At 35.0% G+C, this 18,557-nt stretch overlaps 1 protein-coding gene across 1 annotated transcript in view; it reads left to right on the top strand.

Annotated features, from left to right (window-relative positions):
- Window positions 1–18,557, top strand: part of LOC136031367 (protein DEK-like) — a 49,560-nt gene that overhangs the window by 10,982 nt on the left and 20,021 nt on the right. The window contains exons 2-6 of the mRNA XM_065710871.1: window positions 1,213–1,378; window positions 2,308–2,523; window positions 3,758–4,145; window positions 13,169–13,438; window positions 16,693–16,827. Of these exons, the coding sequence (XP_065566943.1) occupies window positions 1,253–1,378; window positions 2,308–2,523; window positions 3,758–4,145; window positions 13,169–13,438; window positions 16,693–16,827 (1,135 nt within the window). The 5' untranslated portion in view covers window positions 1,213–1,252. The remainder of the gene's footprint in view (window positions 1–1,212; window positions 1,379–2,307; window positions 2,524–3,757; window positions 4,146–13,168; window positions 13,439–16,692; window positions 16,828–18,557) is intronic.

Raw genomic sequence — 18,557 nt, 5'->3', positions numbered from 1 at the left:
AAAAACATTAAATTTAACCCTTAAATCGTGTATAACATAAAAATGTGCTTCAGAACTCAATGTTAATGATAGTTAGTTATTATTTATTAAATTCAGCCTAAAATCACCTTCACCTTTAAATAAAAAAAAACACATGAAATTTAACTCTAAAGATGTGTGCAAGACAAAAATACATCATAGAACTGAATTAATATTAATGATTTTTAGTTATTATTTATTAAATTAAGCTTAAAATTACCTTCACCTTTCAGCTTAAAATTATCTTCAACGTTAAAAAAATTCATTACAAATTTCACTCCTAAAATGTTTATAACACATAAAATTGTGTCCCAGAACTCAAATACGATTAAGGATAAATCGGAAAAATTAGAAAAAATAAGGTATTTTTAACTTACGAACGAGTGATCAGATCTTGATGAAGTTTGATGTTTGGAAGGATATCGTGTCTCAGAGCTCTTATTTTAAATTCCAACTGGATCCGGCGATACTGGGAGGAAGCGGGGAGGGGGACCTAAAATCTTATTTTAGACCCACAAGTTTGCTGAGCAAATTTAGGCGAGGGCTTTTTGCTATCGTAGAAAGCACTTGAGTTTAAATTTACTGGCCTTCTTTCCATCACCAAAAAACTCAGCCTAATCATTCACATTCAGTACTGCCAAGATTATGCACCAGAGGCCTTTGATTTGATAACAACAAAAAATGTGACCATGTCTAAGAGATAAATATGTACTATGGTAATTTTTTGATATGGTAGATCTTACATTGCATCGCCATTAACATTTTTAAGTATATATATATATATATATATATATATATATATATATATATATATATATATATATATATATATATATATATATATATATATAATATATATATATATATATATATAAAGTCACTTAAATTACTATTTTTAATATTCACATTTAACGAATTCCATAACTTAGCCCCTCTAAAACAAGGGAAAACCCTGACCTAGGCGTAACCAAATTATTAACATAAATATTGTTCATAGATCTTTTGTCATGGGAATTAACCAGATTAACTTGGGTGAGCATACTGAGAAAAAAGGCGGACTTACCTCGGACGCAATTATATATGAAAACACGTGTCATGGAGAGCAGCCGCTGGAATTATTTTCAATCCAATATAAGCCTATAATTCCATATAATTATTTAGGATAAAGCAATGTAAAAAAAATCTTTATTTTAGACTATATATTTTATGCAAAAGTAAGAAGAACTGTTTAAAAATGGAAGTTGAAAGGCAACCAGAAGAGTCTACCAATTCTGAAGAACAAACTCCAAAAGAAATGGAAAAACCAACTGAAGATGTTCCTAGTAGAGAGGCTCAAGCGAAGGCGGAAGTTGATGAATCGGTATATATTTTATTAATAACGAAGTAGTAATCAAATGTCGTGTCTATTTGGTGTGCAACTAAGGTTTTCTTTTAGGGAGATGATCACCCCCTTACCTCCTAAATACTAAATATTTCCAGCAACTGCAACACTTTAATGTTCCAAAAAAAATGACACAGTAAAAAGAAAACAGGCCCCACCCCCTCTGCACCAAACATTTTTTACAAGCTTGCCAATACTAGAAGTTTCCCCTTGATAAGGGGGCCACCTTCTGAACTGAAATTAATTCGTTTTATAGATAATGGTGTTTGCAATAGAAGGAAGTTCTTACTGGAGGCACTTGCAGATAAATATAAATTGGGTAGAGCAAGGAAGTTGAAAGTTTAAAAAAATACTCTTGGGGGTATACAGAAAATGTAAGACGTTCTAAGGACAACCGCAAGATCTTTTCACAGGTCTTAGCGTTCCTTGTTCCTTAGTTTAGTTTTTATGGTCTAGGATTTCACATTTTAACTAAAAAGGTTAAGCTCAGAAGCTGTTTCCATTTGCTAATTTTTTGAAGTAATTTAATAAGATATAATCAAACAGTGCTGCTATGATGCAATGCTGAGCTAGGCACCATCCTGTTTTAAATAGACCTACACGCTGAAATGACTTAAAGGTTGTTGTTTTTTGCGGGGGGAGGGGGGTAAAGCTGAAAAAACAAAAAAGTGTCAATATGCATTAGGTTACTATTGTTGTTTTTTAATAAAAGTCGGCCAAAAATTTCAGGGATAGAGGTGGGCTCAAACTGGGTACCACCGGCCCTCTGGATGTGGCCTTGGGTGGCAGGAAGTTGCCTTGTTGTGAAGTGGTGTTCTATAAAAACTTGTACTGTGACATGCTGTCGATTTATTGTAAACTTTCGACGATTAATATTAAAAAACACTGATCAAATTTTGTTCAAAAAGGTGAAAACCAATGGTGAAACGGAAGAGATGGAAGTTGAACAAAATCCTGATAGTACAGAGCCGGAAACGACGAAAGAAGTTGAAGAGGCAAAAAAGGAAGAAGCACAACCCATTGAAGAAGTAAAAGGATCAGCAGTAGAGGAGAAAAAAGAAGAACCCACTGAAGAAAGAAGAGAAGAAATTACGGAAGAAAAACCAAGAGAAGAAGAAAAGACGGTAAGATAAGTCAAAGTCACCAATTTAACCAACTCATTGTAGTATCAACTTAACTAAGGCATAAATATCCACTTAGATGTAATATATATCCGCTCCAACGAACTTCCCATTTTGTCAAATCTTTTCCAAGGCCTCTTCCTACTTTCTTTCGAATATGGTCTCATTTTTGTTTGGCCTTAATTTTTTTTGTCCTTTTTTTGGCTTTTTTTTAGATCGCCAAAGAACAATATTTCGAGAGCCTTTTATCTATAAGCTTTAGCCTAACCAACATAGTATTCCTATATCATAGCTATGTACTTGTGAGATTGAGTCTTATTGTCCTAGCCTCTTATTTGGTATGGGTCGCTCTGAAAGCCTAAGACATTGTCCAGTTTCAGAGGCAATACTTTTATACCTCTTTTTGTTTAAGTTTTCAAGGGGTAGTAGTTTTCAGGGGGATAATTTAGATCAATTTTGAAGCCCCTCCGTCCATCTGTTGTGCAGGTATGGCTTGTAAGTTTTGTCCTGTTCAGCTTCGATAACATGTTAAAAGAACAGGGTATTCTTTATTAGAGTGGAGATATGCTTCTGCTTGGTTTTGATTATTTTCGTACTTGAGAATGTAGAAAAGCTGAAATAAAAATGCTTTAATGAAATGTCACCTCAGAAACACACCAAATTAAAAAAAACATATTTTTCTTATGGTAAGCTTGGTAATATGTAAAAGATTGAAGGTTAACAATTAGTTGTTTTGATTTGTTCGAGAGCATTTTATCTATAAGCTTTAGCCTAACCAACATAGTATTCCTATGTCATAGCTATGTACATGTGAGATTGAGTCTTATTGTCCTAGCCTCTTGTTTGGTATGGGTCGTTCTGAAAGCTTAAGACATTGTCCAGTTCCAGAGGCAATACTTTTATACCTCTTTTTGTTTAAGTCTCCGAGGTGACATTTTGTCAATTAATTGTTTAATTGTTTTGATTTGTTGTCAATTACAATTAGTTGTTTTGATTTGTTGTCCATAACATGCTTATGTATCATGCCTCTATGAAAATAGTCCAAATATAGTTTCCTTTTTTTTGCAAGCTCGACAATTTGTCAAATATTATAGGCTACCAAATAAATATTATGAATTATTCGTCACGACACTGAAAATAGATTAGATACAGTCAGATTCCGAATTTTTTTGTAGTATTACATCTTTTTAGTGAAATGTACGTCGGATTCTGGTGTATAATATTTCTATTTTCCTAGGGAATAACTGAAACAACGCAAAAAGAGGTTGAAAAGCCTCAAGAAGTGGAAACACCAAAAGAGGAAGAAAAACCTCAAGAAATGGAAAAGCCTGAAGAAATAGAAAAGCCCCAAGAAGCAGAAAAAGCTAAAGAAGAAGAAAAACCCAAAGAAGAAGACAAGGCTAAAGAGGAAGAGGTTCCTCAAGAGTCAGAAACAACCAAAAAAGAAGAAAAGGAGATACCAGAAAAAGAAGAAGAAAGCATAGAAGAGGAAAAAGAAGAGAAAGAAGTTGCAGAAGATAAAGAACAAATCGAAGAAGAAGGAAAAGAACCCGAAGAAGAGAAGAAAGAGGTAGTAAAGAGGATAGGGAGACCCAAACGGGCAAAGAAAGAAGTATCTGAAGAAGGTAGGCCAGAGATTTATTTTATAACTATTGAGATAGTGCGTTTACTTAGGGCCGGTACCCGCCGCTCCTCTCTAACAATGACTTGACCACATCGTTCTGATTAACCCTTGGGAAACTCACTTGCTCTAGGGGACTTTATGTCTTATTAATTTTAATAATATATATATATATATATATATATATATATATATATATATATATATATATATATATATATATATATATATATATATATATCAATCAATCAATTTATTTATAACCCATCTGCAAAAAGAGGGCGGAACGCCCTTAAGATGGAGTAATAAGAGAAAAAAGGTACAAATAAATACAAATCAACACAATCAAACAATTAAATAAGTAATGCTGACCATGGGTGAGACAATATCGACATAGAAGAACGAAAATCATGAAGCATTTTATCAATAATAGATGAAGGAGAAACTAGGCGGAATTTGTTCACTAAGTAACTATTTCTAGTCCAAGGAGGGTAACTGAGAAGGAATTTAGCATAACGAATATATACTCTACGAACAGATAGTTTCTGAGGTTCACTAAAAAACTGCCAAACCGGACAAAGAGAAAGGAGATGAGGTACAACTAGGCTATTATAAATTTTCGCAAGATTTAATTTATCAATATGTTTAATATTAGATGCAATTGAAGCATAAGCAATTCTCAGTTTTTTCTTCAAAAGTTCAAGGGATAAATTCACAGCTTCTTTCATATTTTTTCCAATAGGCATTCCAAGGTAAACTAATTTTTGAGAAAGGGGGACATGAACATTAGCTAAAGATAAAAAATAGGGCCATTTGTCTCTTTAAAATTGAAAGCTACAACAGCAGTTTTATCAACATTGAAAGAAAGCCCAATATTTTTATATTCATTATAAAGCTGATTAAACGCGTTTTCACATCCACTAAAAGTACGGCTTAGATTCAAAACGTCATCTGCAAAAGTTATTAAAGACAAGTTAAATCAACGGTGAATACAACTAAAATTAACAGAATTTTGGGCATTTAAAACAGAGTTATTAAATAAAGAAGGTGAGGTAAGGCCACCTTGACGGACTCCTTTCAAAATATCAAAAAGGGAAGATCCCCCCTTTAACTTCGCCTTAAGGTGATGGTACATGTACAGAAGGCACTTCACTATACAAAAATTTACCCCTCTTTTATACGCTTCAAATAAAACTTGGGAAAAAATGCAAGAGTCGAAAGCACGAGCAACATCTAAAGCACAAAGGATAATATGGGATCTACTTCTTTCTGCATCAGCAAGAACATTCATTAAAGCAAAAAGGGCATGCTCCCGGCTAATACCTTTTTGGTAACCAAACTGGTGGGGTGGGACATAACATTTAGAAACAATTTCATCCAAAATAACTGACTCAAACAATTTAAAAATAGTACAAGAAACTGTTATAGGTCGGAACGAATCACATGAAGTAAAATCCTTTTTGCCTTTTTTCGGGATAGGGGTTATTTGATCAACTGTAAATTGATAAGGAACAACTCCGTTTTCAATAGACATTTGAAAAAGTAGAGATAAATGATTAAAAAGAAGAGCACTTGCATAATCAAAATGTCTGGCAGTAATTCCATCAACTCCCGCGTAATTTCTTTTCTTTAGTTTTTGACAATAGAACGATACATCACTTGGCTTAATTATAAATGTCGAAGGTTCGTGTTCTTTTTCAGCACTTAATTCTTTTTCAAATTTTGACTCAAGAGCAGGATCGGGAGAAGAAAACTCATGCTTATAATAATTTATCCACTCAGGCTCAGGAATATTATTTGCACTAATGTGTTCACATGGGCGTTCAAATTTTTTCCAGAGCTTCGAAGGGTTCTCTGCAATTTTATGAGTGTTTTTCTCAATAAGATCAACCTTATGTTTTCTTAACACTTTAGCAAAAAAACGTTTAGAACGTAGCCGCAGACCATTTATAGTCCCAGACTTAGGCCTGCCGCAATCCCTCCAAATATTCAGCCAAATTTTAGAAGACTCGCACGCAGAAATAAGGGAAGGGTTTTTTGACCAACCTTGAACTTGAGAGCCTTTCCTAATACGCTTGCACGGGACAGCTGAAGCTTCAGCACACTTTAATGCATGGTTAATTTCAGCTAGATAGGTGGTAAGTCCGATGGCTATTTCTTTTTCACTAAGGCCAGAGCGCGTGCACAACAAATGAAAGGGCACCTTTATTTTATTTAATATTCTGTCACATTCAAAACGAAACATCTCGCGGTTAACTTCTTTCCAGTCTTTTATATAAAACCACTTTTTATCCGGCTGTTTAGGGGCATGAAATGAAGCATTTGTTTTCAACTTTATTGGAAGGTGATCCGAATAAAAGCCATCACAAATTACCTTGACAGTTTCACAGGGGAAAGATGCAATAAAATGATCAAGGTTAGAAGTCGCTGACAGGACACCAATAAACGTGAAAGTTTCTGTTTTGTCAGCAACTGAGTAGGAAGGGAGGAGGGAATTCAGAAGGAGTTGGGTTCTTGGCGATGAACTGTCTGTTAAGTCACAATTAAAGTCTCCTGCAATCAAAACTCGAGCATTTGGACGCTTTGAAACTCCCTTCACAAAACTCGCTAGCTTTTTGCAAGCATTTATGAATTTATTCTCTGATTGCGAATTAGTTGGCAGGTAAACGTTTATACAGATTAGGTCTGAAAATTCAGCAGCAATGAAATGGTCATTCGACTCAAGGAGATTGACGGGAAATTGTGAAATAATAGCTAATCCGCCTGAAGGTCGGCCACGGCTCTTATTCATTTTCGCTGGGTGAAATAAGAGATAAGAATTCTGTGAAATGCTGAGTAAATTTTTCCTTTCATGAGACAAAAAATGTTCTTGCAGAAAAATTATTTCATTTGTACTTAAAAGTTCAGAGAGGACTAGGCCTTTGTCAACCACTTTGCCATTGATATTCCATGATAAGACTTAAGGCTCGAGCCATTATGCTGACTTAACTTTACTTAAAAGTCCTTGGGCGACTGGACATTTGAAGCTATAACAGGGATGATCCTGTGATTTGCACAATGCACACTTCTTGGGCCTTTGACAAGGAGATGTTTTGGAGCTTGAATGACCATGGTCACCACAGACTGCGCAAATAGCTACATTTTTGCAGCTACTGGATATATGTCCGTAAGCTTGACACTTGAAACATCTTACCGGGAGGGAGAGATACTCAGCCACTTTGATCCTCTCATAATCTATGACTGGGGGATTTTTTATGGCATTCATAAGATCAACTTTGGTTTCAAATTTCAATCGAAACGAGCGGGTGTTGCCAATCTGTCTTGAACTGACACATTTAGGAATCAGTGCGCAAAGTTCATCGTCATTTATATTGCTGGGAACAAATCGAGCAATACTGAGGTGAGAGGGGCTCCTGATTGTTGCAGAAAGAGATTTATCAGCGTTCAGAAAGACCCCGACAAGAGTTTCTGCATCAGCCTTGCTAGCTGTAACAACTCGCCAATTATATTTTCTGGGCTGAACTTCGACAATTATAGAGAACTCTCTGCCACACATTTTTTGCAAAAAGTCTTTCCTCAAATCGGACTTCGTGAGGTCAGAGGGCAAATTCTTGAGTACCACTGCATATGAGGGCTTTGTTTCAGTAACTGTAGGAACAATCGAGGGGGCGGGAGGGTCCTTATTCATGAAATTGTCTAGCTTATTACAAACTTCTGTAAGTTTTCTGGTGATTACCGAAGCTATCTCACCAGGACAGATAGGGACTTCGTCAGGTTCAACTATCACAAAGACTGGTAGCTCAACGTTACGTTGCTCACAAAGTTCAAGTACCTTTAACATTTCGTTAATATTGTCTTCGGCACTTTTTTTAATTGACACTCTATTGGTGTAGTGAGCAGAAGACCACAGTATCTCCTTAGCCTTGATTATATCGTCCTTTGTAAAAAACTCGCATGCTTTACGACTTATCTCGTCACTCTTATTTCCAGCTTTTCGAGCACGATTTAAAAAGTTCAAAATCGCATTCCAAACTAATTTTTCCGACATGGCTATTGCAGATAATATGTCATTGAAATATATTCAAGTTCTTAAGTCCTTGTACGAAAATCTCTTTGCTTAATAAATCACTAAGTCCCAAGGGAATTTGCACTCAAATACCAAAACTATCAATAGGGAAATAGCCAACTGTAAATGAAAATAATCCGATTATAATATGTTATATATATATATATATATATATATATATATATATATATATATATATATATATATATAATATATATATATATATATATATATATATATATATATATATATATATATATATATATATATATATATATATATATATATATATATATATATATATATATATATAGTTAAGCAGGGGTATGTTCTATCCCCCTTTATATGGATCATTTTGATCGACTTCGTCTTAAGGAGCACAGGAAAGGCAATTGGAGACCATGGAATCAAATGGGGAGGAAGAACGCTCCTGGACTTAGATTATGCTGATGATTTAAGCATATTAGATGAAAGTGTGAGCAAAATGAATGAATTTTTAGAGGTTTTGCGAGTTCAGGGTGCTAAAATAGGCTTGAAAATTAATGTTAAGAAGAAGTCACTAAGGCTAGGAATAAGTGAAGACGAACAGGTGACATTAGGTAACGAAAAGATTGATCAGGTTGGGAGCTTCAGTTACCTTGGTAGTATTATTAGTAAAGATGGTGGGAGCAGTGAAGATGTTAAAAGTAGAATAGCTAAAGCTCAGGGTGTTTTTTCACAGTTAAAAAAAGTTTGGAAGAATAGAAAGATAAGTCTACATACCAAGATTAGAATATTGGAAGCTACAGTGATGACAGTGGTCAAATATGGCTCTGAAGCATGGGCACTCCGAAAAGCAGATGAAAATTTACTAGATTTTTTCTAGAGAAATTGCCTACGGATTGTTCTGGGTACCCGGCTGACTGACCGTATTTCAAACAGTAGGCTGTACGAAAAGTGTGGTTCAATCCCGCTTTCTGGGGCTATAATGAAAGAAAGGTTGAGATGGCTAGGCCACGTTCTACGGATGAAGGATGACAGATTACCGAAGATTGTCCTTTTTGGCCAACCGTCTAGGGCTACACGGAAAGCAGGTCGTCCTTGTCTGGGTTGGGAGGATGTCATAAATAAAGATTTAAAGGAAATGGGAACTTCCTGGGAGGGTGTAAAGAGGGAGGCTTTAAATAGATTAGGTTGGAGGAGGAGCGTGCGTGGCTATGTTGGCCTCAGGCGGCTTGGTGCTGCAGTGAGTTTTTAGTAGTAGTAGTAGTAGTAGTATATATATATATATATATATATAAAATTTATAATTTTAATAATAGTAAATAACGATTATATTTATAATTTTACTACTACTAATAATAATAACAATGGAATTTCCACTTTATTGCAAATGAATGCCAGCATAAGGGCCTTCATTCAGAAAACATATTTTTATCCAGTTTTCAGTTTTAACTTTAACTTTACGTGGAGCCGCTTCCAGTTTAACTACATGGTATCCTTATCCCGTTGGGACAGGGGTGCATAGTCAAAAAGGCAAATATACTTTTGAAAAGAGCATAAAACAAAGAATCCATTGGTACTGCTCTTATAAAGAGGTTTCCTTCTGTGAAGCCTTGAAACAACAACAATGACAAATAATTTATTGCGGAATATCAAATTAAATAATCGCAATATATAAAACTACTAGCTGTTGGGGTGGCGCTTCGTGCACCCCAACACCTAGTTGGTGGGGCGCTTCGCGGCCCCCCAAGCCCCCCCGCGCGCGTAAGTCGTTACGCGCCATTGTAGTTGTGTCCCTGTGTCCCACCTGTGAATAGATATATATATATATATATATATATATATATATATATATATATATATATATATATATATATATATATATATATATATGTTTTTAGCTACGTAAAACATGCGAATATGCAACATTCTTCGCTGTCCCATTGTCTGTGCATATAAATAGATTGTCTGGTTTACTGACTCTTGAACATGCAACATATAATTGTCCATGGGAAAAACAGTCCGTATTCAGATCTATACCTCATTATTCTAATGATGTGTCCCGGTCGTCATTTATATTCCCTGTGTCCCGGTCGTCATTTGTGTCCCGGTCTGTAATTTCTATTCGAACAATCCCTGTGTCCCGGTCGTCATTTATATATCCCGCCTGTGCCCCCGGCGTCCCCGTTGTAGTTGTGTCCTTATGTCCCGGTCGTCATTTATATTCCCTGTGTCCCGGTCGTGATTTTTGTCCGGGTGTCCCAGTCTGTAATTTCTCTTCGAGGTTCCCGGTCGTCATTTATATTCCCTGTGTCCTGGTCGTCATTTGTGTCCCGGTCGTCATTTGTGTCCCGGTATGTAATTTCATCAGTTGACAAACATGACGTCAGTCGACAAACAACTTCATGACGCATACAGCTCAATCCTTATAATGACGTCAGTCGACACACAAACATGACGTCACTCGACACACACACACACACAGACAACTTATTTTTATATATATAGATAAATTAAAATGAGTGGTGAAATTTTGTCGGAATGATTTCCTGTATTGCTGTGTTGCTCCGGGGTTGTATGGCTGTAGCTTGTTGCGGTGCCGGTGTCGTGCTTGTTTTGTGTAATATTCGGTGGTGGATATCGCAATGCTTCTGTGATGAGAGAAGGCCATGTCCGGAGCCCATTAGAAGTTCGTGCCTCTTTGTTTCAAGCGTTGTTAGACCTGACAGAACAAGACATTCTTCATAAGGTGACAGTGTATCCCCCAAAATCAATCGCAATATACGCTTTTGTATTCCCTCAAGTTTGTTAGTTTGATCTTTTGTGAGACCACCGTGCCAGACTGGGCAGGCATATTCTAGAATTGGTCTCGTGTGAGTTTTGTAGTAAGAAAGCATTGTATCTTTGTTTAGATCAAACTGGGGCAATTTTTGCCAAAGACCTTAGTAGAGGGATAATTTGGGAAATTAAATGATTTATTGGGGTGATTTATGGTCACCCCATGTCAATCTATCGTTAAAAATGACACCCAGAATTCTCATTTTCTGAACTACTGGCATACCCACTTCAGGTGAATCTGGGACCCTATGCTTTAAAAATGAAATCCTCATTATTTCTGGCTTCATTCTATTTATGATGAGTTTTTTTGCTGAAAAATCTCGCTCCAGTTTCGTTACCATTTCCCGTAGGTCTAGGATTTCATTCTGCTTCTGTAGTACTGTCATTGTTAAGTCGTCTGCAAACTGCGCAATCTTTGTGCCACGTAGCTATCATGTTGCAAAGTAACAAGAATAGGGTAGGGCCTAGCTTAGTTCCCTGAGGTATACCACATGTTAGGGTCGCTGTATTTGACAGCTCGTTTTTGTATTTGGTCTTCTGTTTTCGTTCAGATAGGAAACTTTCAGCTATCTTGAAGGGTGAAAACCTTCCATGCATTTTAATATTTCTTCATGGCTAGAGGTATCAAAAGCCTTTCTGACATCTGCTTGTAGAAGTTCAAAAAATGCCTCATTAGTTTCAAGGTGGTCTACCATTGTTTCAAAAAATGTTACAAGGTAGTGGCTTGTACTACACCCCTGTTGGAAGCCGTATTGTCGGGGGTCTATTATTTCGCTGAGTCTTTGTAGTAGCCATTTGTTTAAGAAAGTTTCATAAACTTTTAATAATAATGGAGCTAGAGAAATTGGTCGCAGATCGCCCAATTCTTTGGGGTTCATGACTTTTGGGATGGGGATAACGACCGCCTCCTTCAGTGCCTATGGAAACGTTCCTGTGATCAGGGACTGGTTAATGATACAAGCAATGGGTTCTGATAACTAAATAGCATATTCTTTAAACAGAGTTGCTGGCGGATCCGCTGGGTGGGTTGATTTATGTGTAGAAATCTTTTCTAGGACCTTGAAGACATTTAAAGGCAGTACTACAGGAATTTCAGCAACATCGAGGCAAAGAGTTCTTGTTTCAGCTCTCGGGTTAGAGCTGCAAATTTCTGAGAACCACTCATTTAGATCATTTGCAGTGACGTGTATTCCCTCTTCCGTCCTTATGTGGAAAGTCGTGGACTATTAAGGGCTTGTTAATTCTCGAATTGTCTTATGAAACGTATGAGAGTCTGATTCAATTATTTTGGATAGCTTTTCACCATAGGCCTTTTCTGCTTTCTTACATTCATTCACAATGATATTTTCTCATTTTCTTCCAGTGCTCTCGGTTTCCTGACTTGTGCAACTTGTGCAATTTGTTGTGCTTTCTGATAAGTTTCTTGATCTCGGGTGTGACCCATGGTTTGTCAGCAGAAGATCGTTTTACAAGTTTCTCTGGAAAAAAAGAATGGTAGGCATTGGTCATTTCAGAGTTGAAAAGTTCTATCATCTGATTGACATCAGATAGTCTATACAGGTAAAAAACAACACAAAAAAAACATGAGCAATTTTTTTCTTAACAAAAACAGGGCGGATGTGATTTATGGTCAAAGTGCCAGGTGCACTTTGTTGCTGCGCTGCCTATTCACAGAAAAGTTATTTAAAATTACACAGGAATTCCCTTGCCGCTATTAGACTGCCAGATGTCTTCCGAGAATGGCAGCGGAGAGCTTGATATCACCTTGGGCCTAGGGGTACCAAAACGCTTGGGCCTAGGGGCCAAATATGCCGCTAGTGTATGAAATTATAAAATTAGGAGGTGCATGGCTTTTTAGTCAAAATAGAATTTCTTCGATAGCATTTCTTCATAAGATACGAAATTATCTATGATTGCAGCCATTATTATACCATCAGTAATCAGCTGAACTGAACTTCTTTATTTACAAACTACTATAATATAAACATCATTTGAAAACAACGACCTAGAGGAAGTATAAAATCGCCTGATGAAAGCCATCTACCTTCTTTTGACTTAACATATTAATTAATCATTTTGCTTTGAGAACAACTTAAGTTTGTTTTGAGACAACTTGTTTTTTATTCTTCTTTTTTTCGCAGAAACCGAGGAAGAAGAGATGAAAAAGGGACTGTATGATGATCCACCCGAGCTGGTAAGTGGCAAGCGAGAAAGGCGAAAGGTGGAAAGGCTAAGCGAAAAGTTCACTGAAGATGCTGTAAAAAAGGCCGAAGAAACCAAAACCAAAATGGAACAGCATGGTAAAGGAAAACCACTGGCTCAAATTCCTTTCATTGACGTTTCAATCAAAAAAGAAAAAAGAATGGATCAACTCAAACTATTGCATAAGATTCTATATGCAAGACTGGGTGGTAAGTACTTGAAATTAGGTTCCAGATTCAACTACTAAGTAGTTGTGAGTGATTCTTGATTCACTTTTTTTAGGATAGAATTAATGATTTTACAATCTAGAAAACAGCAAATACCCTATTTTTATATGAAAGTTATTGGCTATAGAGGGAGAGGAAGGGTTCGTACAGGCTAAGTTGCACTACATTGGAAAAGGGAAGTAAAAGAGTTCGAAATAAAATTTGTAACGATAATTTTCCTGCTAAAAAGACTTGTTCATGAAATTTTTACTATATAATAATAATAATAATAATTTATTCCAGAAAAAGCCCGTGGGCCATAGGAAAATTACATAACAACAAACAAACAACAAATTAACTACATTAAATTAATACTATTTAAAGAAAACGCTCCCGATGTGCCGCTGCAATCCTTACAAATCTTGCTATCCTTTTAATACTCAGGAAATTTGTCTCTTTCATTCTACCTAGGATCCATATCTCATTCAATTTTTCTTTACCATACATCTCTCGCCTCCAATCATTCAATTCGACACATTCACACAAAAAATGTATTAAACTTTCATCCTGAGATCCACACATAGGACAAGCAATAGATTCTACCTTCTCCCCTTTTCTCCCTTGATACTTTCTTTTCTCCCCAATCAAAAATCCATTTCCCCTCCAATCCAAATAAGCCTTCAAATCCTCTCTACTTAACCCATCCTTCCGAAATACCTCCTCCCCCCAACTACCCTTTATCTGTCTATACAATTTTAACGACCCTAAACGATCCAGACTTGCCAGAATTTTAATATTGTTAAAATTTCACAGAATGCCGAGTATGGGTGGTTAAATACCTAAGACAATGTGCTTTGATCTCAACTAAAGATTTTCTATTATAGATTAGTATGTATATCATAATATATATATATATATATATATATATATATATATATATATATATATATATATATATATATATATATATATATATATATATATATATATATATATATATATATATATATATATATATATATATATATATATATATATATATATATATATATATATATATATATATATATATATATATATATATATATATATATATATATATATATATATATATATATATATATATATATATATATATATATATATATATATATATATATATATATATATATATATATATATATATATATATATATATATATATATATATATAGAACTGGCCTTAAGAACAGAAAAAATCTATCACCGAAACGCGCTAGGATTGTGCTATCTTTCTGCCTTAAACAAAAAAAAAAAGAACAGAAACTGGCATTAAGAACAGAAAAAATCTATCACCAAAACGCGCTAGGATTGTGCTATCGTTCTGCCCCTTAAACAAAAGAAAGAACAGAAAAAATCTATCACCGAAACGCGCTAGGATTGTGCTATCGTTCTGCCTTAAACAAAAAAAAGAACAGAAACTGGCATTAAGAACAGAAAAAATTTATCCCCGAAACGTGCTAGGATTGTACTATCGTTCTGCCTTAAACAAAATAAAGAACAGAAAAAAATCTATCACCGAAATGCGCTAGGATTGTGCTATCGTTCTGCCTTAAACAAAAGAAAGAACAGAAACTGGCATTAAGAACAGAAAAAATTTATCACCGAAGCGCGCTAGGATTGTGCTATCGTTCTGCCTTAAACAAAAGAAAGAATAGAAAAAATCTATCACCGAAACGCGCTAGGATTGTGCTATCTTTCTGCCTTGAACAAAAAAAAAAGAACAGAAACTGACATTAAGAACAGAAAAAATCTATCACCAAAACGCGCTAGGATTGTGCTATCGTTCTGCCCCTTAAACAAAAGAAAGAACAGAAAAAATCTATCACCGAAACGCGCTAGGATTTTGCTATCGTTCTGCCTTAAACAAAAAAAAAAAGAACAGAAACTGGCATTAAGAACAGAAAAAATTTATCCCCGAAACGCGCTAGGATTGTACTATCGTTCTGCCTTAAACAAAAGAAAGAACAGAAAAAAATCTATCACCGAAATGCGCTAGGATTGTGCTATCGTTTTGCCTTAAACAAAAGAAAGAACAGAAACTGGCATTAAGAACAGAAAAAATTTATCACCGAAGCGCGCTAGGATTGTGCTATCGTTCTGCCTTAAACAAAAGAAAGAATAGAAAAAATCTATCACCGAAACGCGCTAGGATTGTGCTATCGTTCTGCCTTAAACAAAAGAAAGAACAGGAAAAATCTATCACCGAAACGCGCTAGGATCGTGCTATCGTTCTGCCTTAAACAAAAAAAAAGAACAGAAACTGGCATTAAGAACAGAAAAAATCTATCACCGAAACACGCTAGGATTGTGCTATCGTTCTGCCTTAAACAAAAGAAAGAACAGAAACTGGCATTAAGAATAGAAAAAATCTATAACGTAGACGTACTAGAATTGAATTATTGCTTAGCCTTAAAAGATGAGCAAAATCTTGAAAAAATCTCCACTTTAGAACAGGCCCTTCGCCTTTTTGAAATGATCCAAGATATAGCTTTTTTTACTTTATACGCTTAAAAACATGCAAAATTAGGATCAATCCTTAAATAGAAAGTGAAACAGATTTTAATTATAGAAATTATTAGAAGAGACTATAGGAAAACTATTTCTCTGTAGAAAAATTTAGAAAAAATGGCAATGAATTATTAAAGGTGGTAAATCGAGCCAAAACCTCTAAGAATTCTCTTTCATCCCATTTTTCTGAGATAAAACTTCCTTTTTAGTTATGAAACAAATAATTGAAGAAAAAACGGGTTTAATTTTTTTAAATTAAAAAAAATACGCCGAAATATTCGGAGTATTTTTATTTTTTGTTAGTTAAAGTGTAGTTTTTATTTTATTTTGTTGTCACTGCTTTATTTAAAAAAATTAAACCCGTTTTTTCTTCAATTATTTGTTACAACAAAGGTCTAAGAAATTATTTACCTTTTTAGTTATAGATTTTATTTATGTATAGATTATACTTATACAAATATAGATATATATATAATTATATAGATGATACTCCTTTTTAATTAAAGATTTTTCCTTTTCAGTTCGCTTTATAGATTTTTCCCTTTTAGTTCGTTTTATAGATTTTTCTTTTTTACTTCATTGTATAGATTTTTGCATTTAATGCTTATATCTTGTCACTTAGCCCTTTCACAAATCATGTCCCTGATTTGTTAAAAGTCTTGGAGATTGTATTTTTTTTAGGTTATAAACCCTATTTTTACTTTTAGGACTACAAGTACGGAAGGATATATTGAAATTCGACGGTTTTCCTTTTGGAGAAGATTCAAAGGAGTATCAAAAGAAACACGACCTGATCAGCAAACATAACCTTGAAGAGTTAAAGAATATTACTGGCCTCTTAGGTAAGTTGCCTCTTTTTCCTAACAGATTTCTCATCGTAAATTATCATCACGGTTTTGTCTAATGGTCGTAACTAGTATTTCCGTTAAATAGCGCAATCAATGTAATTTACATTCCAAAGGATAGATTAGGGCTGCCACTTTCATGATTTGGGTCGTTTTTGGGTGGCGATCACATCCAAATACCGGTCTAGTTAGTTGGTAAAGCGCAGACAAAGCTTGTCCTTTTTTGTAGTGCTAGGTAAATGTCGTAAGGGTTGTGTCTTAAGTTCGTTATTGGTGATTCTTAAAATCACTCTATCAGTGTAATTTACATTCCAAAGAATAGATCAGTCCTGGCATTGAAGTGATTCAAGTCATCTTCAGGGTAACACCCAGAAATGTGGCTGTGTGTCTTTTTTTTTGGTATAAGAAAAAGAAACAAAGCCTTTTCTGAGTGGTAATGTTTGGTGTGTATTATCAGGGCTTTGGTTATAAGCAGTAACCGGTAGTTTTAAAAATCGCACCATCAGTATATTTCGTATCCTAAAGTATAGGTCAAGGTGGTTTCGACCGCTTGCGTTAGTTTTCGTTGATTTTTATTTTCTTCCTTTAATATATGAATTCAGTTCTAAATATATTGCTGAAAAATTCTATATTTTTGTTCTTATAATGTCTTTAATGACTTATTGAATGTCTCCAACTCAAGGAGTGAAAGAGAAGAATGGATATTAAAATTTTTTTTTGTGGGTATCGAGTTATTGTACATTTTTCTTGGGTCTGGAAGGAGAAGGGGGATGGGAGAAAGTGTAACTTCATTTTTTCTAGCTTCATATTCTTTTCGTAGTCGAGATTTGAATTTAGATCTCGTTTAAATTCTTTATATTATTTTTAGAGTTGGAAGATAAAGGCGCTTCTGATATGTATTGGCCTTGATAGATCTGACCATTTGGGGTGATAATGTGGGTTTTCCCGTGTTCGTTTCATCAAAATAGTAATACTAGTACCGCAGTTAGTTTCAAATCAAATACAAAAAAAAATATCAGTGGTACATGGGGCGCTAAGCCTGCGAAAGCGTGATACTGAACAAGGATACAGAAAAATAAAATAATAATAAATAGAATAGAATGAATAAAACGGATTGGTATTTTTTAGGAATCACTGGGTAGGATAATGTGCCGAAAGAATGTTATACGCAGCCTAACTCATACATTCCATGGGCCGGAAGAACATCATTCATTTGCTTTTATTTTATTTTTAAGCAATTTGAAAATAAAACCAAATTATAGAACACTAATTCCATTAACTCTGTTTCAAAAACATATTTATATCGTAGCGCCATACGTAACTGAAAATTATAAAGTCATCAAAATTATCTAACCTCTTTATGCTTGGACTAAGCTTATTCCAGAGCTTAGCTGTATATTACGCTGATAAACCAGTTTTTCTTGTCATTCGAAAAAATTGTTTTTAGAGGGTAATTTCTCTTACTTGGCTCCTCCCCCTGTGTATAGGTATCCTTCAAACAGTCCCTTTAGACTAGAGGATGTCCCCTATTTCACCCTGTGGGTGCTGGATAAAGAAAAAAGCTATGGCTGCTAAAAGAGTAGTATGTATTCACATTCAGGGTGTAATCAACTGTTTGGTTTAGGGGCTTGGGGGGGGGGGGTGTTTAAACTTAAACTTTAATTGTAGGACTACTTTTAATTAGTTTTGTGTAGTTGTCGCATGTTTTACAAAATTTTCAAGAACGT

The sequence above is a fragment of the Artemia franciscana genome, chromosome 9 (genome assembly GCF_032884065.1).
Source record: "Artemia franciscana chromosome 9, ASM3288406v1, whole genome shotgun sequence".
Taxonomy (NCBI): Eukaryota; Metazoa; Arthropoda; class Branchiopoda; order Anostraca; family Artemiidae; genus Artemia; species Artemia franciscana.
The sequence above is the reverse complement of the archived record's forward strand: the minus strand, read 5'-3'. Positions and strand labels throughout refer to the sequence as shown.